Source organism: Halichoerus grypus, chromosome 2 (genome assembly GCF_964656455.1).
Source record: "Halichoerus grypus chromosome 2, mHalGry1.hap1.1, whole genome shotgun sequence".
NCBI classification, from domain to species: domain Eukaryota; kingdom Metazoa; phylum Chordata; class Mammalia; order Carnivora; family Phocidae; genus Halichoerus; species Halichoerus grypus.
In genome coordinates, this window is record NC_135713.1 from 27641984 (window position 1) to 27658732 (window position 16749).

A 16749-nucleotide genomic window follows, 5' to 3' on the forward strand; every position below is an offset into this window, starting at 1 on the left:
TCTAGACTGCTAAGAGTCAAGATAAACTCATGTTACTTCATTGAACAAGATATTATCAGTATATATTTTTTTCTAAAGCGCAGGTATATTTTTGGTATCAGCCTACTCAGAAGAACTGACTTTTTAGATTGCTTCTTAAAATTATTAATATTCAGATAATAGGATATTAACTAAGTAATTGTAAGATTAAGTTTTGGACAATTTATAAGTTATTAATCACTTCACCATAGAAACCAATGATATTTCAATAATTCTGATGTTATAATATTTCTATGCCTGAGTTTATCAATTTCTAAACTTCCATATCTCTACAAAGTAACCCTTAGCAACTATAAATATTTTATTAATGGAAAACATAAGGTGATTATATTTGAAATTGTACATTTAATTGAAATACTACTTTTCTTATTGTGGCAAAACATACATAACATAAAATTTACCCTTCTAATCATTTTAGATATACACTTCAGTGGCATAAGTACATTTACATTATTATGCAACTGCACCATCCATCTCCAGAACTTTTTTATTATTCCAAACTGAAGCACTGTACACATTTAATAACTCTCCAGCCCCTGATAAACCTCTGTTCTACTTTTGATCTCTGTGAGTTTGTCTATTCTGGGTATCTAATATAAATGAAGTTGTATATGATTTGTTCTTTTAGTGTCTGGCTTATTTCATTTAACCTAATGTCTTCAAGTTTCATCCATGTGGCATGTATCAGAATGAAATAAATGAAAAACTACTTGTTTTGTTGTAATTTCAAGCTCTAGTCCAACTATTTCTAGAGAAATGCATCAGAATCATGTCAGACTCTTTCCTTCTTTGCATTTTGTTCTTCTTGAAGCTATTTTCCCATCAGCCTGTCCTGATTACCTCTTAATCATTCATCAGATTTAAGTAGAAATAGTTACTGAAAAGTAATTTTAAAGGTTATCAAATAGACAATGACAATAAAACCACCATACATTTGATTTTTCTATTACAAATTATTTGCAAATGTGGAAACCAGCTGCCATCCTAAAAGGGCTTTGGAAAATACTCAGTCTGTTCATTTTGCACAGGAAGACACTGATACTAGAGCATTTAAAGGATTTCCTAAGATTGCACAGCCATTTAATGGCATAGCTGGGAATTGTTTTAGAAGAACCTAAGTTTTAGGATAGTGCTCATTATTTTCAGATATATTGTTCTGTTAGTGCACAGTCAATATGAAAGTTTGAGGAACCAGTGGCTTGAAGTAACGTTGATTCATTCAAACCTACTAAGTTTGAAACGTTCTACTAGCCATTAGTAATATACAGTAATAGTAAGTGGAATTCCTAGCCTCAAACAGCAGACCATGGGGAATGAATATGATAATACAAAGACTAAGGTTTAAGGTGTATATTTGACTAACCATTGATTCATCTCTACCTTTTTTTAAATCTTTTTTGCTATAGTATGATTCCATATAAGTTGATGCATGACTGGAAGGAGCTGTTTTTTAATGGAAAGCCCATATATGAGCAAGCCTCCATTAAGCATCTACCAGCTAAGCCCTCTGCAGAACAACTTACAGAACTGGATAAGAGGGACTTGCTCGATAGCAATGATTATGAAGAATATAAGGTACTTACTAGTAGGGAATAATGAGAGAGAATGCAACATAATACATGGTGTTTCTTTAACATTAATTTTATGACATGTTATTTTCATCCCTATTAATAAAAATGGACTTTTTATATTTGGCTTTTCCCTTGGTTTAATTTGTATTTATATACTGAGTTTTAAATGCCTAGCCTATTCATAATCTGTTATCTGTTACTCCCAGTAATAGTAGGAGAGTGGTCTGAAAAAAATAAAACATAATACATCGTTAGGGCTGATAGATTTTAGAATTTTTAAAATATTTTAATTTATTCATTAGCATTTTCTTTGTATGAGCTGTCTACCTTTGCTACAAAAACCCTTGCATAAATATATTTCTTTAGTAATTTATTTAAATAGTATGTAGTTTTTAGAGGCATATGGAAGAGTAGAAGGTCTGAGTTTTAGGAGTAGCATAGATTCAAGCAAAACATTATTGAGAGATTTGAAAAAGTGAGGGGTGACACTTGTGCTTAAAGAGCTGCTTAAAAGCCTTTGGGGTCAGGCAGACCAAGGTGAGACCTTAGGCAGCCTGGGAGAGACTCAGTTTCCCAAGTTATGAAATGGGGATAAAAACATACCTACTTTATTTTGTTGTTATGAAACTTATTTAAGGTAATACATGTTAAATACTTAGTCAAGTGCACTGCATGTTGGATACAAATAGTACATATTAATTTCTTTCCTCACCGCCCTGCTCTCCCCACTGAATTTCATCTCACCTTTAGGAAGAAAGATGTAAAATTAATAGCTATCAGATGGCAGTTCTAGGTAAATACGCATCAGTGGAATGAAGAATGAGGCCCATGATTTTATCACTGAATGACATTTAGAAGGGTAGTAAGTGCAACATGAAAAATTGAGAAGGAAGAATGATTTGACCTAATCATTTGCTGAGATTTAGCAAATACACAGTAAATGTTTGTCAAAGGGATGCATGAATAAAATGAATGAATGACAATGAACAGGGCAAAGTGTGAAATAGCACTAATATGTAAATATTGAAAAAAGATAGATTTATGGGGGCAGCTGGGTGGCTCAGTTGGTTAAGTATCCGACTTTTGATCTCAGCTCAGGTCTTGATTTGGGGTGGTGGGCTCAAGCCCCACCCTGGGCTCCATGCTGGATGTGGAGCCTACTTAAAATAAAAAAATTTTAAAAATTTTTAAAAAGATAAATTTATGATAAAATGATAAAGAAAAAAAGTGAGCTTATGAGAAATTGAATGTACATCATTGTAATTGGATGAATCTATATTTGTATCATTAAGAGAATTTTTATTTAAGAATTGACTAGAACTTTACAGGATATCCATGCATATTTATGTTGTATGGTTGTGGAATATAGTAGATCTAGTGTGTCAACCTAAAATATCATGCTACATAATAAATGCTCTGACAATAGTAAAATATGTGAAGGTATTTTTTTCTGTTGTAAATTAAAAATCATTTTATTTGACAGGTTTTACTAATGTATAGAATATTTATTTCTAAACATTTTCTTTAACAGCTCTATCTACTCTATTCTTATTGCTTTCATAAATCAGGAGACCTGGTAGTCTGCAGCTTAGCAAAGATTTGCCTTTCTAACTTTTTTCTTGTTTGGGAAATCATTACCACAGGAGCATGCTTGTCTTACCACATCCTGAAGCAGCTGGTATGTTTCTTTTGCAGGAAATTATAAACTTTTGTTAGGAGTATGTGACTGTCTAGCAATACAGTTTATTTTGTTTATAGCCTTTGCTGTTTTCCTAGAAATGAAAATTACCCTAGGATTTCTGATATATGTTTATATGCTCTGTTCCTTTTGACTGCATGATGGAAAATACACAGGTATTAGGATATTACTGTAAACTATCCTATTATCATTCCGTTATTAGACCTTTTGTCTCTTTAGAAACTTGTTATATGTTCCTGCATATAAGTAAAAAATAAATGCTTCAACTTGTAAACTATATTATCTGGCGTAAATAGCCTTTCATAGGAGGAAGAGGGGCAACAATTGGCGGCTTAGCTAAAGGAAACCATTGTCCACATTTATCACTGCTAAATTTACTCAGGATTTTTAATCCTTCAAGTAAATGCATAACTTAGAAATTAGTCTCCGAAGGGTTTACATTCTTAGCATACTCTATTGTTGCACCCAGACCCAGCATCCTGAAAGAACGGATACATCCGGGCTTCGAGCCTACACTTTAAAGCTCTGTCAGCGTAAGCTATGATGCTTAAAATTTTTAAATATTACACCTAGAAATAGGCATAAAAACAAATTTTTGCTCACGTACACATCTTATAGAGGCTAAAATTTGACCCTTATCGCTTAACATCATTTCCTAAATCATCACTCTATAAACTGGGTACACATGAGAGAGGTCTAGTTTAAGAATGGTCTGGCCAAGAACATCATTTATCTCTCCCAAGAGGAAGCAGGAACAGCCTCATGGAGCAGCCAGGACATCCACTGTTATAGGATAACCATGAGCTATTCAGCCGAGAGTGGGGAGGAGACTGAAGACCCAGTGGACATGGGCAGCAGCCTAAGCCAGGAGCCCAAATGCTTGAGAGCATCAGCCGTTCCAGAACATCCCCACCCAACAGCTAGTGGTTCTCGACTGTGCAGTGGACTCCTCCTAGTAAATCCCAAACCTCCCCAGATGCAGGTCCCTGTCATGATTCTTACTGGCAAATTACCCAGAATTCCATAGCATTTGATTTTTAGAGCAGCTGCTTATTAGCAGTTACCTACTGAATGAGTTTGGGAGTTACTAAAATTTGGTCTTCATAAACTAAAATTTGGTAATTCCTTCTTGAAGACACAGATTTTTCTAACTCTCCACCACAAAGCACTTGGCAATTTGTGGAGATCTGCTGCGCATGCCCACAAACAAGTTGTAGTTGGAATTACCATTTTGGAGGAAGGATCATCAATGTTGTTGCAAGCTGGTCATGGTTTTTAACTGCTGTGATTTTTGTTTTTAATGAAAACTTGCTGTTTAAATTCACAATCAGTTGAGGTTACTTGGTTGTTGGGTTAACCCTACAGTGTGTGTTGTAATGCACATTTTTATCAATAACACTTTTGGCTTATGATTTTCCACTAACTGGACTTTGAAGATGCGCTTGTATATGTTATGGTTTAACACCAATACTTCTGTCACTGCAGCAGATGTATACATACCCATCCCCAAATTTGTTTATACAATGGCTTATTACCAGGTCTTTTTCCCCTGGAGAATAGGAATGTGAGACTAAATGGGCCATGGATTGTTTCTTTCCTACATAAGTCTCATCTGATTTGCTTGACCCAAAGATTCCAGATTCTATCTTGTTCTTACTCTTTAACTCCAGGCTTTAGTATTGATCCAATGGCTTTCTAGACTCAGCTTCTGACAGTAGATCTCCAGCTTAGCTCTTGCCTTGTTCCCTGGTTTCCCAGTGAATGACCCAGTCTTCGCAGTGTATTATTAATCAGTTCCCTTATGAATAGAATACTAACTTGAAGCCTGTATCACTCAAGTGATATGGGTAACTGACTCAAGTACACTGATTAATTTTAGTAGATAGTGTGAATAGGTCATTATTATTTTTGTTTACTTAAAAGATATGTGTTGTATTAGCTCAGGCTGCAATAAGAAAATACTATAGACTGGGTGGCTTAAACAACAGGAATTCATTTCTCGCAGTTCCAGAAAGTCCAAGTTCAGGATGCCAGCTGATTCAGTTCTTTGGTGAGGACTCTCTTCCTGACTTGCTGATGGCTACCTCACTGTGTCCTTACATGAACAGAGAGAGAGAACTCTGGTCTGCCTTCTTCTTAACAGGACCCTAATCCCATCACGGGGGCCCCAATCTCATCAACTCTTCTAAACCTAATTACTTCCCCAAAGCTCTGCCTCCAAATACCATCACGGTGGGGTTAAGGCCTCAACATATGAATTTTGGAGGCACACAATTCATTTCATAACATACATGTTTATTCAGGACACATAAAATGTCTCAAAGTACAAACTTGCCAGTCAAGTATAGGAACCCTTGATTTCAAATGAAATTGTTTTATTGCTTTTTATCCCCTGCTGAGAAAGAAGTCTTAACACCTTGTCTTTTGACTATGGAGATATGTTTATATCTTTTGTTTCTAGACCTGCAGGAATGTAGCCTTTTAAATAGAGTAAGCAGTTGCTTTCACATTCTTGGTTGAGATGTTCTCTCAAGATCTGTATGGGCTCTGTGCAGGGGCCCAGATCAAAGGTCTCAGAACAAGTTGAAAAGATGAACTGGCCCTGCTGAGTGAGCTTGGCAGCTCTTCTGAGTCATCTGACCTCCAGTCAGGTCTGAGTATTATCAGCTTCCTGACCATACCTTCTGGCCAAACAGCCTGGCCTTCAGATTCCAGAGAAGTCAGGGAAATATAACAAGAACACACGAAGTTGTTAATCTCAAGAAACTTGAATGGACCCAAGAAAGTCTGAATTTTGGTGTGGGGCAGATGTATTGGGTTGAGAACCAGAAACCCTCCCACCTGGAAGACCCTCCCACCCCACCCCTCCTACCCAGTGCCCAGGGCCTGTCAGTTATATTCTTTGGTACACTGGACTTACCATAGTCTTTCACATATTGAGCAGTCACTTCTAAGCTTTTTTTGGGTGGTCTATACCTCTGTAAGTAACCTTAGCAGTGAAGCAAAGAAAATAGAATGCACTAGTCATTACTATGAGAAGAGGGTATTCTGTGTGGAAAAATTCTACATGAATTTTTGAGTGACAAGATAGATAGACCAAATCATAGTGTCTACACACTTTGTGATAGAGAAATTCCAGCCAAGTCTGTCTAACTGTCCCTGGCTGGGCAATGGCAGCAGATAGGTGAATTCAGATGTAGAAGCTTCTGGAAAATTTACCTGAGTAGCAAGACCACAGAAATTATTATAGAAGTGATCTTGAGAGAGACTACCACCTCCCTGATGAAGACAACATGGCTTGAGCAACTAAGGAATGAAATTTACTATTTTTTATGAGGACAGCCACCACCACCAGAATTGTTTGGCAGCCCTGGCATAGGGAGGGCTCTGATATAAAGTACAGTATGATGCTATCCCAAGGGCATTTGGGGTCAGGAGAAATGCAAGCCTTAGAGTCTGAATTTGTTCTAACTCCAGGCAATTGTGCTTTGAAAAACATTGGGCTAGACACAGCTGCTGTAATTCCCAGTGTGCCATGTTTAATGCCTTAGAAGGGCCTTGGTGACTTTCCAGAGCAGAGAATGGAGCCAGGAGTAGGAACCTGCCATTTTGGGGTAAATCAGCTACTCTCCCATTGATCCTCTCAGTGAGTCACTGTGAATGTGTCTGAAATCAGAATGCTAAGTAAGTAGAAGCCCCTGCCCTATTGTTTGCATCCAGTTTGTCATTGAATTTCAACAGCACTGAAATATAAGTTTTTAAGACAGAGGAGCTCTCAGAATGACTTAGTCTCAGTTACCCCTACTAATCAAACCTACAAGACAAAGTATCAGCCCCATGATTCTGGCTGCCGAATACACAAGTAATCAGTTGCTCAAAAGTTTTAGGAAAAGAAGCCTGCCACTGGTTGCAAGTGCTGAGCATTCTGAACCTCCGGATTTGTTACCAGCCAGAGTGATTGGATTGCAGAATGAGGTGCCAGGCTCCCCCAAGTGTAGGCCTGTAAGCTTTGACAGTGAGCAGCACCACATGCTAGGTAATTGACCATGATCAACTTGAATTCCCCTTTAAAAATAAGTACAAGGTAGATGGACTCTGTTGCCCTAGGTCTTCTTTTGTGCAAAGCTAGAATTAAACACATCTGTTTTCATAGTAATAGATCATAGTAATAGATCAGTAATAGACCAACTTGAATTCCCCTTTAAAAATAAGTACAAGGTAGATGGACTCTGTTGCCCTAGGTCTTCTTTTGTGCAAAGCTAGAATTAAACACATCTGTTTTCATAGTAATAGATCAGATTGGGGAAGCCTACTGCTGGGACAGAAATGATCAGATTTCTGAGTAAAAGCCATTATTTGATTAGTACCAGTTCTTCAGATTTGCTGATGAATTGGAGTTAACCATGAGATTGATTGATAGACAGGCATTGATGACTCAGTTCTGCTCTGGCCAGAACAGTCTTCAGCTCAGCATGGCAGGGGAAGTAGAGTTAACCTCTTCCTTCCCCTCATTACCATGAGCCACACTTGTACTTCCTAATGGTAGATAATGGCGTGGCCCTGTCTGAGCACTCTAGCACAGAAGGGTGTGGAGGCATACCTTCTCTGGAGGTGCATGTCCCTGGCCAATGTCAGCGTGAGGTGTGCATCCCCACTTCCCTGACTTCTCTGGAATCTGAAGGCCAGGCTGTTTGGCCAGAAGGTATGGTCAGGAAGCTGATAAATACAGACCTGACTGGAGGTCAGATGACTCAGAAGAGCTGCCAAGCTCACTCAGCAGGGCCAGTTCATCTTTTCAACTTGTTCTGAGACCTTTGATCTGGGCCCCTGCACAGAGCCCATTCCATAACAGCTCCTGGACGAGAAGTCAGAATTCAGTTGCACATCAGCCTGCTGCTATGTCTTCTCTTCCTCCTTGTCAAAAGCAGTATAAGGCACTATCAATCCTTTCCATTGGAACCTGGCTATCAAAGGAGTACCATACAGTGGTCAAGAAACCCTCTAGGGCTGCCAGGTTACATGAGCCAAACTCTCCATCAGACAAGACATCCAACTACCCCTTCTGTTTCTCCTGAGAATTCTGGCTGATTGTCAGGAATTTTTAAATCTAAATTACAGATTTTGGCAATTCCTCCAGATTCCCTCAGGATTTTGGTGTGGTTGGAGGATAGAAAGCTTAGGAAGGGGAGAAAAAGAACACAGCCTCTGAAAGCTACCAAGTTTTGCCCTAGTTCTTCCCTGTGGAGTATGGCTTTTTTCTGAGTGCCAGATTTCCCAAGCACTGTACCTGGAATATGGCCACTTGACTTTCCATGTTGTCACAGTTGTAAATGTGCTTCTATAATATTGGATTCTCTCTGGTAGGAGACAGGACAGATCCAGACTCGAGGTCAGCCAGGAGAGCTGGGGCCAGGGGTTGAATTCTTGGAGCTAGAACCAAGATGGTCAGGATAATTTACCTGAATTAGCTGAAAACAGGAAGAGGCAGAGGTGGGCTTAAGCCCAGGCCTTTGAATACTCCAATGATCAAAGCTGAGATTGGGTGAGAACCAGACTATAAAATGAAAACAAAGGCGGCAGGCTGGAAGTGAGGCAGAACTGGAACAGAACAGGACTCACATTAAGGGCCTGGAAACAAAGTAAGGAAGCCCTAGGCAGTTGCCACAAGTAGAGCTGGAATGCCTGCAGCTTATTTTTTATTGTCTGCCAGTCTGGGGTACACAGTTGGGTCAACCTAGTTTAGCAGACCCAAGATAAATGGCCAGTTAGGAATATGAAATTACCCAGGTCACAAACAGCTTGCCATAGAGTGGCTCTTACTACCCATTCACACAGGCTGCTCTTATCTACTCCAGGACCCTGAGAAATCTCTGGCGGAGCTTCTTACAAAATCCCAAAGTTATAAGTTATTTAAATTTACTGCATTTTCACTGGGATGCTGTGTGCTGCCAAAAAAAAAAAAAGGATACCTTGATTTAATGGAGAAGCTCCCTCAAAATCATACTGCCAGCCATAACTTCTAGAAACGCTTGCAGGATTAGCTCATTTCATACATGATGTGTGGGTTCTTGTTAACTTCTTTGAGGATGACGTTTTCTGATCTTGTTCCTAGACTTTGGGTTGGGATGTGTCTAAGTCCTCTTTGTCCTCAATCAAAATTACTAAAATGTAATATCCATGTATTCACTCATTTATTCAGTTCACATATAGCCTATACCACTGATTGCTTGATTGATTCATTAATTCAGTCAATAAATATTGACTATCTACTATGTGCCAGCACTGTTCTAAGTACTGGGGATATGAAGTTGATTAAGATAGAGATCCTTACCTCCTGGTGCTCACAGTTTAGTGGAGATGAGAAAAAAAAAATTCCAGAGCATGATGTTAAGTGTGGATAAGCACGGGAGGTTATGGGAACCCTGGAAGGGGTGATTTTCAGCTGAGTTGTAAAGTATGAGCAAAATCGTATTTCAGGTATCACAGACTGCATCACTTCCTCACTTCTTGCAGAGTGGTGTGCAAGAGAAAGTCTGCCATAGGAGATGAAAGGTTAAGGCAGCTCGAATATCGGTATGATGGAGTTGTGGTGCATCAGCTGTACTCTGAAAGGAGCATAGCCTCCTTTTGTGGAGTTACACCTGTGGTGTTTCTCAAAGACAGTTTATTAGAAGCTTCCATCTTAAGTCCTTTGGCTACACTGTACCAAGACAATCTGTCCAATGTTGGTTTTATTATATAGGTTAAAAGATTGCATTTCAGAAAAACCCAAGCAGGTGTCAAAAACACTTTAAGTGTTGTGTTCCCTAAGAAGCTCTCTTTTTTTTAAATTTTATTTTATTATGTTGTGTTAATCACCATACATTACATCATTAGTTTTTGACGTAGTGTTCCATGATTCATTGTTTGCGTATAACACCCAGTGCTCCATTCAATACATGCCCTCTTTAATACCCATCACCAGGCTAACCCTTTCCCCCACCTCCCTCCCCTCTAGAACCCTCAGTTTGTTTCTCAGAGTCCATAGTCTCTCATGGTTTATCTCCCACTCTGGTTTCTCCCCCCTTAATTTTTCCCTTCTTATTATCTTCTTTTTTTTTTTTTTTAACATATAATGTATTACTTGTTTCAGAGGTACAGGTCTGTGATTCATCAATCTTACACAATTCACAGCGTTCACCATAGCACATACCCTCCCCATTGTCTATCATCCAGCCCCCCATCCATCCCACCCCCCACCACTCCAGCAACCCTCAGTTTGTTTCCTGAGATTAAGAATTCCTCATATCAGTGACATCATATGATACATGTCTTTCTCTGACTGACTTATTTCGCTCAGCATAATACCCTCCAATTCCATCCACGTCATTGCAAATGGCAAGATTTTGTTTTATTTTGATGGCTGCATAATATTCCATTGTATATATATATACCACATCTTCTTTATCCATTCATCTGTTGATGGACATCTTGGCTCTTTCCATAGTTTGGCTATTGGAGACATTGCTGCTATAAACATTGAGGTGCATGTACCCCTTCGGATCACTACATTTGTATCTTTGGGGTAAATACCCAGTAGTGCAATTGCTGGGTCATAGGGCAGCTCTATTTTCAACTTTTTGAGGAACCTCCATACTGTTTTCCAGAGTGGCTGCACCAGCTTGCATTCCCACCAACAGTGTAGGAGGGTTCCCCTTTCTCCACATCCTCGCCAACATCTGTCATTTCCTGACTTGTTAATTTTAGCCATTCTGACTGGTGTGAGGTGGTATCTCATTGAGGTTTTGATTTGGATTTCCCTGATGCCTAGCAATGTTGAGCACTTTTTCATGTGTCTGTTGGCCATTTGGATGTCTTCTTTGGAAAAATGTCTGTTCGTGTCTTCTGCCCATTTCTTGATTGGATTATTTGTTCTTTGGGTGTTGAGTTTGATAAACTCATCAATTTGATAAACAAATCTTTATAGATTTTGGATACTAACCCTTTATCTGATATGTTAACTGCAAATATCTTCTCCCATTCTGTAGGTTGTCTTTTGGTTTTGTTGACTGTTTCCTTTGCTGTGCAAAAGCTTTTTATCTTGATGAAGTCCCAATAGTTCATTTTTGCCCTCGCTTCCCTTGCCTTTGGCGATGTTTCTAGGAAGAAGTTGCTGCGGCTGAGGTAGAAGAGGTTGCTGCCTGTGTTCTCCTCTAGGATTTTGATGGACTCCTGTCTCACATTTAGGTCTTTCGTCTATTTTGAGTCTATTTTTGTGTGTGGTGTAAGGAAATGGTCCAGTTTCATTCTTCTACATGTGGCTGTCCAATTTTCCTGACACCATTTGTTGAAGAGACTGTCTTTTTTCCATTGAACATTCTTTCCTGCTTTGTCAAAGATTAGTTGACCATAGAGTTGAGGGTCCATTTCTGGGCTCTCTATTCTGTTCCATTGATCTATGTGTCTGTTTTTGTGCCAGTACCATACTGTCTTGATGATGACAGCTTTGTAATAGAGCTGGAAGTCCAGAATTGTGATGCCATCAGCTTTGCTTTTCTTTTTCAACATTCCTCTGGCTATTCGGGGTCTTTTCTGGTTCCATACAAATTTTAGGATTATTTGTTCCATTTCTTTGAAAAAAGTTTATGGTATTTTGATAGGGATTGCATTAAATGTGTAGATTGCTCTAAGTAGCATTGACATCTTCACAGTATTTGTTCTCCAATCCATGAGCATGGAACGTTTTTCCATTTCTTTGTGTCTTCCTCAATTTCTTTCATGAGTATTTTATAGTTTTCTGAGTACAGATTCTTAGCCTCTTTGGTTAGATTTATTCCTAGGTATTTTATGGTTTTGGGTGCAATTGTAAATGGGATCGACTCCTTAATTTCTCTTTCTTCTGTCTTGTTGTTGGTGTATATAAATGCAACTGATTTCTGTGCATTGATTTTATACCCTGCCACTTTACTGAATTCCTGTACGAGTTCTAGCAGTTTTGGGGTGGAGTCTTTTGGGTTTTCCACATAAAGTATCATATCATATGCAAAGAGTGAGTTTGACTTCTTCTTTGCCAGTTTGGACGCCTTTTGTTTCTTTTTGTTGTCTGATTGCTGTGGCTAGGACTTCTAATACTATGTTGAATAGCAGTGGTGATAGTGGACATCCCTGCCGTATTCCTGACCTTAGGGGGAAAGCTCTCAGTTTTTCCCCATTGAGAATGATATTCACTGTGGGTTTTTCATAGATGGCTTTTATGATATTGAGGTATGTACCCTCTATCTCTACACTCTGAAGAGTTTTAATCAAGAAAGAATGCTGTACTTTGTCAAATGCTAAGAAGCTCTATCTCTTAAGAGAAAAGGCATTTGTCTTGTTTTGTTTGTTTGTTTGTTTTTGTTTTTTTGAAGGCATCTGTAATTGAATTGTAAGACATGTAGAGTCTACCAAACTGGGAATATATGGGGCACTTCAGGCCATGCCGATGTTGGTTAAGTTCTAACAATCTATGAGATCAAACACTGGATTGTGTGTGCTTTCAGACTAGTACCACCATTCTACAAAAGCCACATTTGGATGTCACTACTAAATATCACTGGCATAATACAATGTTTGCTTGTTAGCTGGATGTTGTGTTAGATAGAGGCACTCATATTTTATGGACTGATGAATATCTCCCAAGACCCAGATTCTGGTTATCCAAGTTGATCAAAGTAAACCATGCCTGCTCTTCTTTAAAAGAGTAGATGAGGAAGCTCTCTTCCTCACTTGGATCCTTGAAAGTGGCAAGAAATGAGAATGAAGTACATCTGCTTGAGTCCAAGGGTAATCATGTACACAGAGTAAACAATTTGTTGAGAAAACTATGCAGCTCCACCAGCAGCAGCATCGAACCCCTTGGACAGTGTGACAATCAGGGAGGGAATCTAATGAACTGAACACATGATCTCACACTTGCCCCTGAAGTGTGCACATCAGCCTACATTCAAGCATACTGTTCCCAAGCAGATGCTGTCTGTAAATGCTCATGTTGCTTTTAGCCATGGTTAATAACAGGGGGATGAAGGGTAATGACACATTAAAGCTTGGGAAACAAAAAGGATATGACAGACTAGAAGTAACCAGAATCAGAAGTCTAGGTAACCATGAGGTGCCTACAACATGATATAGAGAACCATGTGAGTGGTGATCCAGGCTGGTTATCAGTGTGTTAGATCCATGTAATTTGTGAAGATAGGAAGAATAGGTGGATCCTATGATCCCAGGAATTCAGAATTCAGTTTCCAAAAAGGTCAGTGTAAATCAATTAATGAAAACGGTGCTGGTAAATAGGTTTGACTTTCAACCAAGGGCAGAGGCTGTTTACACTGTTGTAATTTCATGGTCCCTGTGTGTCGGTAGACAAGAATTCACAGGGAGAGGTGGACCCCTAGGTGTTGGTGGATCTTGAGTCTTGTATCTTCTCAAGTATGCATACTGATGGTATTTATGCAGAGACAATATTAATATTAAGATAAAGACATATTAATAATTATTATATATAGGGGTGCCTGGGTGGCTTAGTCAGTTAAGCGGCTGCCTTCGGCACGGGTCATGATCCTGGGGTCCTGGGATCGAGCCCTGCGTCCGGCTCCCTGCTCGGCAGAGAGCCTGCTTCTCCCTCTCCCTCTGCCTACCACTCTGCCTGCTTGTGCTCTCTCTATATAAAAAAAAAAATAATTATTATTATTATTATTATATATATATATGACAGTTTCCATTAATCAAGTGCTAGTATCATGGAGCACATCTACACAGATAAAGTATCTCATTAAAGCAATAGTTTGAACCAGGTGATACTTACGTAGTATTGCCTATGCTAAGGCATCAGAGTCTTGAAACTAATAGTCAGATATCTATTTATAACAATACCTGAAGGAGTAAAAATGATACATTTTATTACATGACTTTTCTCTAATAAAATTTTATTATAAAATTAACATAATTATATATAACAAACCATGTAAAATAGGGATCTGATAAAAAAAATCTAGTTCCTCTTCACTAATGAATTTCTTTAGCTTATTGTAGTTAAGCTAGCAACCTTCATTCTGGTCTGAATTTCCCTTTTTCCAGTTCTTCTGACCTCCTTTTCACTCATCATGTTCTTATTCCAACCTGAGATGATTACTTTGACTTACCCTATCGTGGTCTTCACTAGAAACTTTATCAACTGTATTTTTAAGATGATTCTGCAAAATGTGTTCAACCAAATCCTTGATCCCCTTATCTCCACAGGTTAACCTAACCTAAACATTCAAAGAAAATGTTCTCTGCATGGCCAACATTCTATCCCATTGTGTTTGGCCACATTCTACCACTAATTCAGTGATGGAACAGGGCTTTATTCTGATCCCTTTGAGAAGAAGCGTGCCTCTCAGATTGGGGTGCAAGCTGAATGTGGTTTCTCCTGTTGGCAACCCTCCTGTGTGACACTATTATGTGCCTCCAACAGTAGCCTGAGAACCGCTTAGTTAAGCATTTAAAGTGCACAGTCACATAGGCTACTCACACAAGCCTTTCATTCAATCTTTGCAGCAGCCCTGTGAGATAGATATTATGAGGGAATTGACAAGAGTACAAAACAAGTAAGTAGCAGAACTATTATGGGAATCCAGGTCATCTGATTTCAGTCCCAGAATGGTTCCTTTAGAACAGACTAAATGACTACACTGCACAAAATCATTAGAACATTGGAAACTTTCCACTTAAAATTGGCCTTGGACTTAAAGCCTTTTTAATTATTTTTTTGTTATTTTTTTTGGTGTCTTTCTTTCTTTTTTTTTTTTTTTTATTATGGTCACTTAACCAGCATATAGTACATCATAAGTTTTTGATGCAGTGTTAAAACTTTTATTTTATTTTTTTTTTATTTTTTATTTTTTTAAAGATTTTATTTATTTATTTGAGAGAGAGAATGAGAGAAAGCACATGAGAGGGGGGGAGGGTCAGAGGGAGAAGCAGACTCCCTGCCGAGCAGGGAGCCCAATGCGGGACTCGATCCAGGGACTCCAGGATCATGACCTGAGCCGAAGGCAGTCGCTTAACCAACTGAGCCACCCAGGCGCCCAAAACTTTTTTTTAAAATAACATAATTTCTCTGGTTTGTTTTTTAATTTGATTCATTTCTGATTGGCCACATTACATAAATCACTTGTCTAATTTAGAAGTATAAACGATTCCAATGAATGAAAGCAGAAGCAAGCAATAAATTCCAATTCAATCAATGATTATGGAAAGCAATTTAGTATTTAGCTAATTTTGAACAATGCCTATAATTATTATGCACAGAATTGTTAGAAAAACCAAAGACATTAAAGTAAAACAAAATAAATTTTACAAAGAAAAGATAGTTTGAATAGAAGTAATAATCAGATACAATTATATTTATTTAGTAATAAATTCCACCAATTTTAAAGGAAAACCTATTATGAATACTTTGGGGGATTTTTGTTTATTTGTTTCAAAAAGCATTTGTTTACCTCAGGATGTTGTCATATCAGAAATACTGTCACCAAACCAGGCAACTCTTCTATAGCACTTATCAAATCTGTCAGTTTATATTCTGAGCAAACATTTTTTTGTCAGATAATTGATAGATATTGAAAGAATACTGAGAAAAAGAAATGCAACAACATAGGCATGTATTTATTAATATATGACAGAGCATATATAAAAACATGTATACATTTATATATGACCTAGCATATATGAATATTTATGCTGTGTCACATAGAATATATATTAATATAAGTATACAAATATGAAGATTTATATCCTGATGTGTAGTCAGAAGAGACATTACTTTCCTTCTCAAAAAATTTAAAAAAGAAAAGGAGGTAAGGCAATTCAGATTAGCAGAAGTTGAAAAATTGGCCCGTGTTTTGTGAAGAAATACAATGACCTTTGTCTTTTGTTTTTGTTCTGTCTTTGGTTTTCATGAGAGCCTGTGTTGTTGAGGAAACTCATTTACTCCCCCAGTGGATATTGCTCATGTTTTTCTGTCCCAATTATTTGGACTAAGAAGACTAAGTTAAGGTGGTTGGGGGCAAGTTGACTGGGGGCAAGTGATAAAATTAAAAAAAAGTGCTAATAAAATGGATCATAAGAATTGGGGAAGACTTAAACATGATTTTTAAAAAAGCTGATATATCTTGAATTCATAATGTTCTGGACCACTGAAACAACATATCAGAGTGTTTTGAAGTTTGAATAGTTAGATAAATAGGTTGCATGTACTAATTCCAAATAATCTTTTTTTTTTATTTAAATTCAATTGGCCAACATTTAGTACATCATTAATTTCAGATGTAGAGTTCAGTATAATTTAAATAATCTTAAAATAGATCATAAATGACATATATTTCTAGTCTTTGTAGATTGTGGATGGAATATTTATATAATAAAATTGTTCCCTACTTATGT

General features: G+C 37.9%; 1 protein-coding gene across 2 annotated transcripts in view; it reads left to right on the top strand.

Moving 5' to 3' along the window:
* The window catches only part of SPEF2 (sperm flagellar 2), a 164982-nt gene that overhangs the window by 41042 nt on the left and 107191 nt on the right, over nt 1-16749 (top strand). For both annotated transcript variants that reach the window (XM_078066629.1, XM_078066630.1), the window contains exon 9: nt 1446-1614. In XM_078066629.1, the coding sequence (XP_077922755.1) occupies nt 1446-1614 (169 nt within the window). The remainder of the gene's footprint in view (nt 1-1445; nt 1615-16749) is intronic.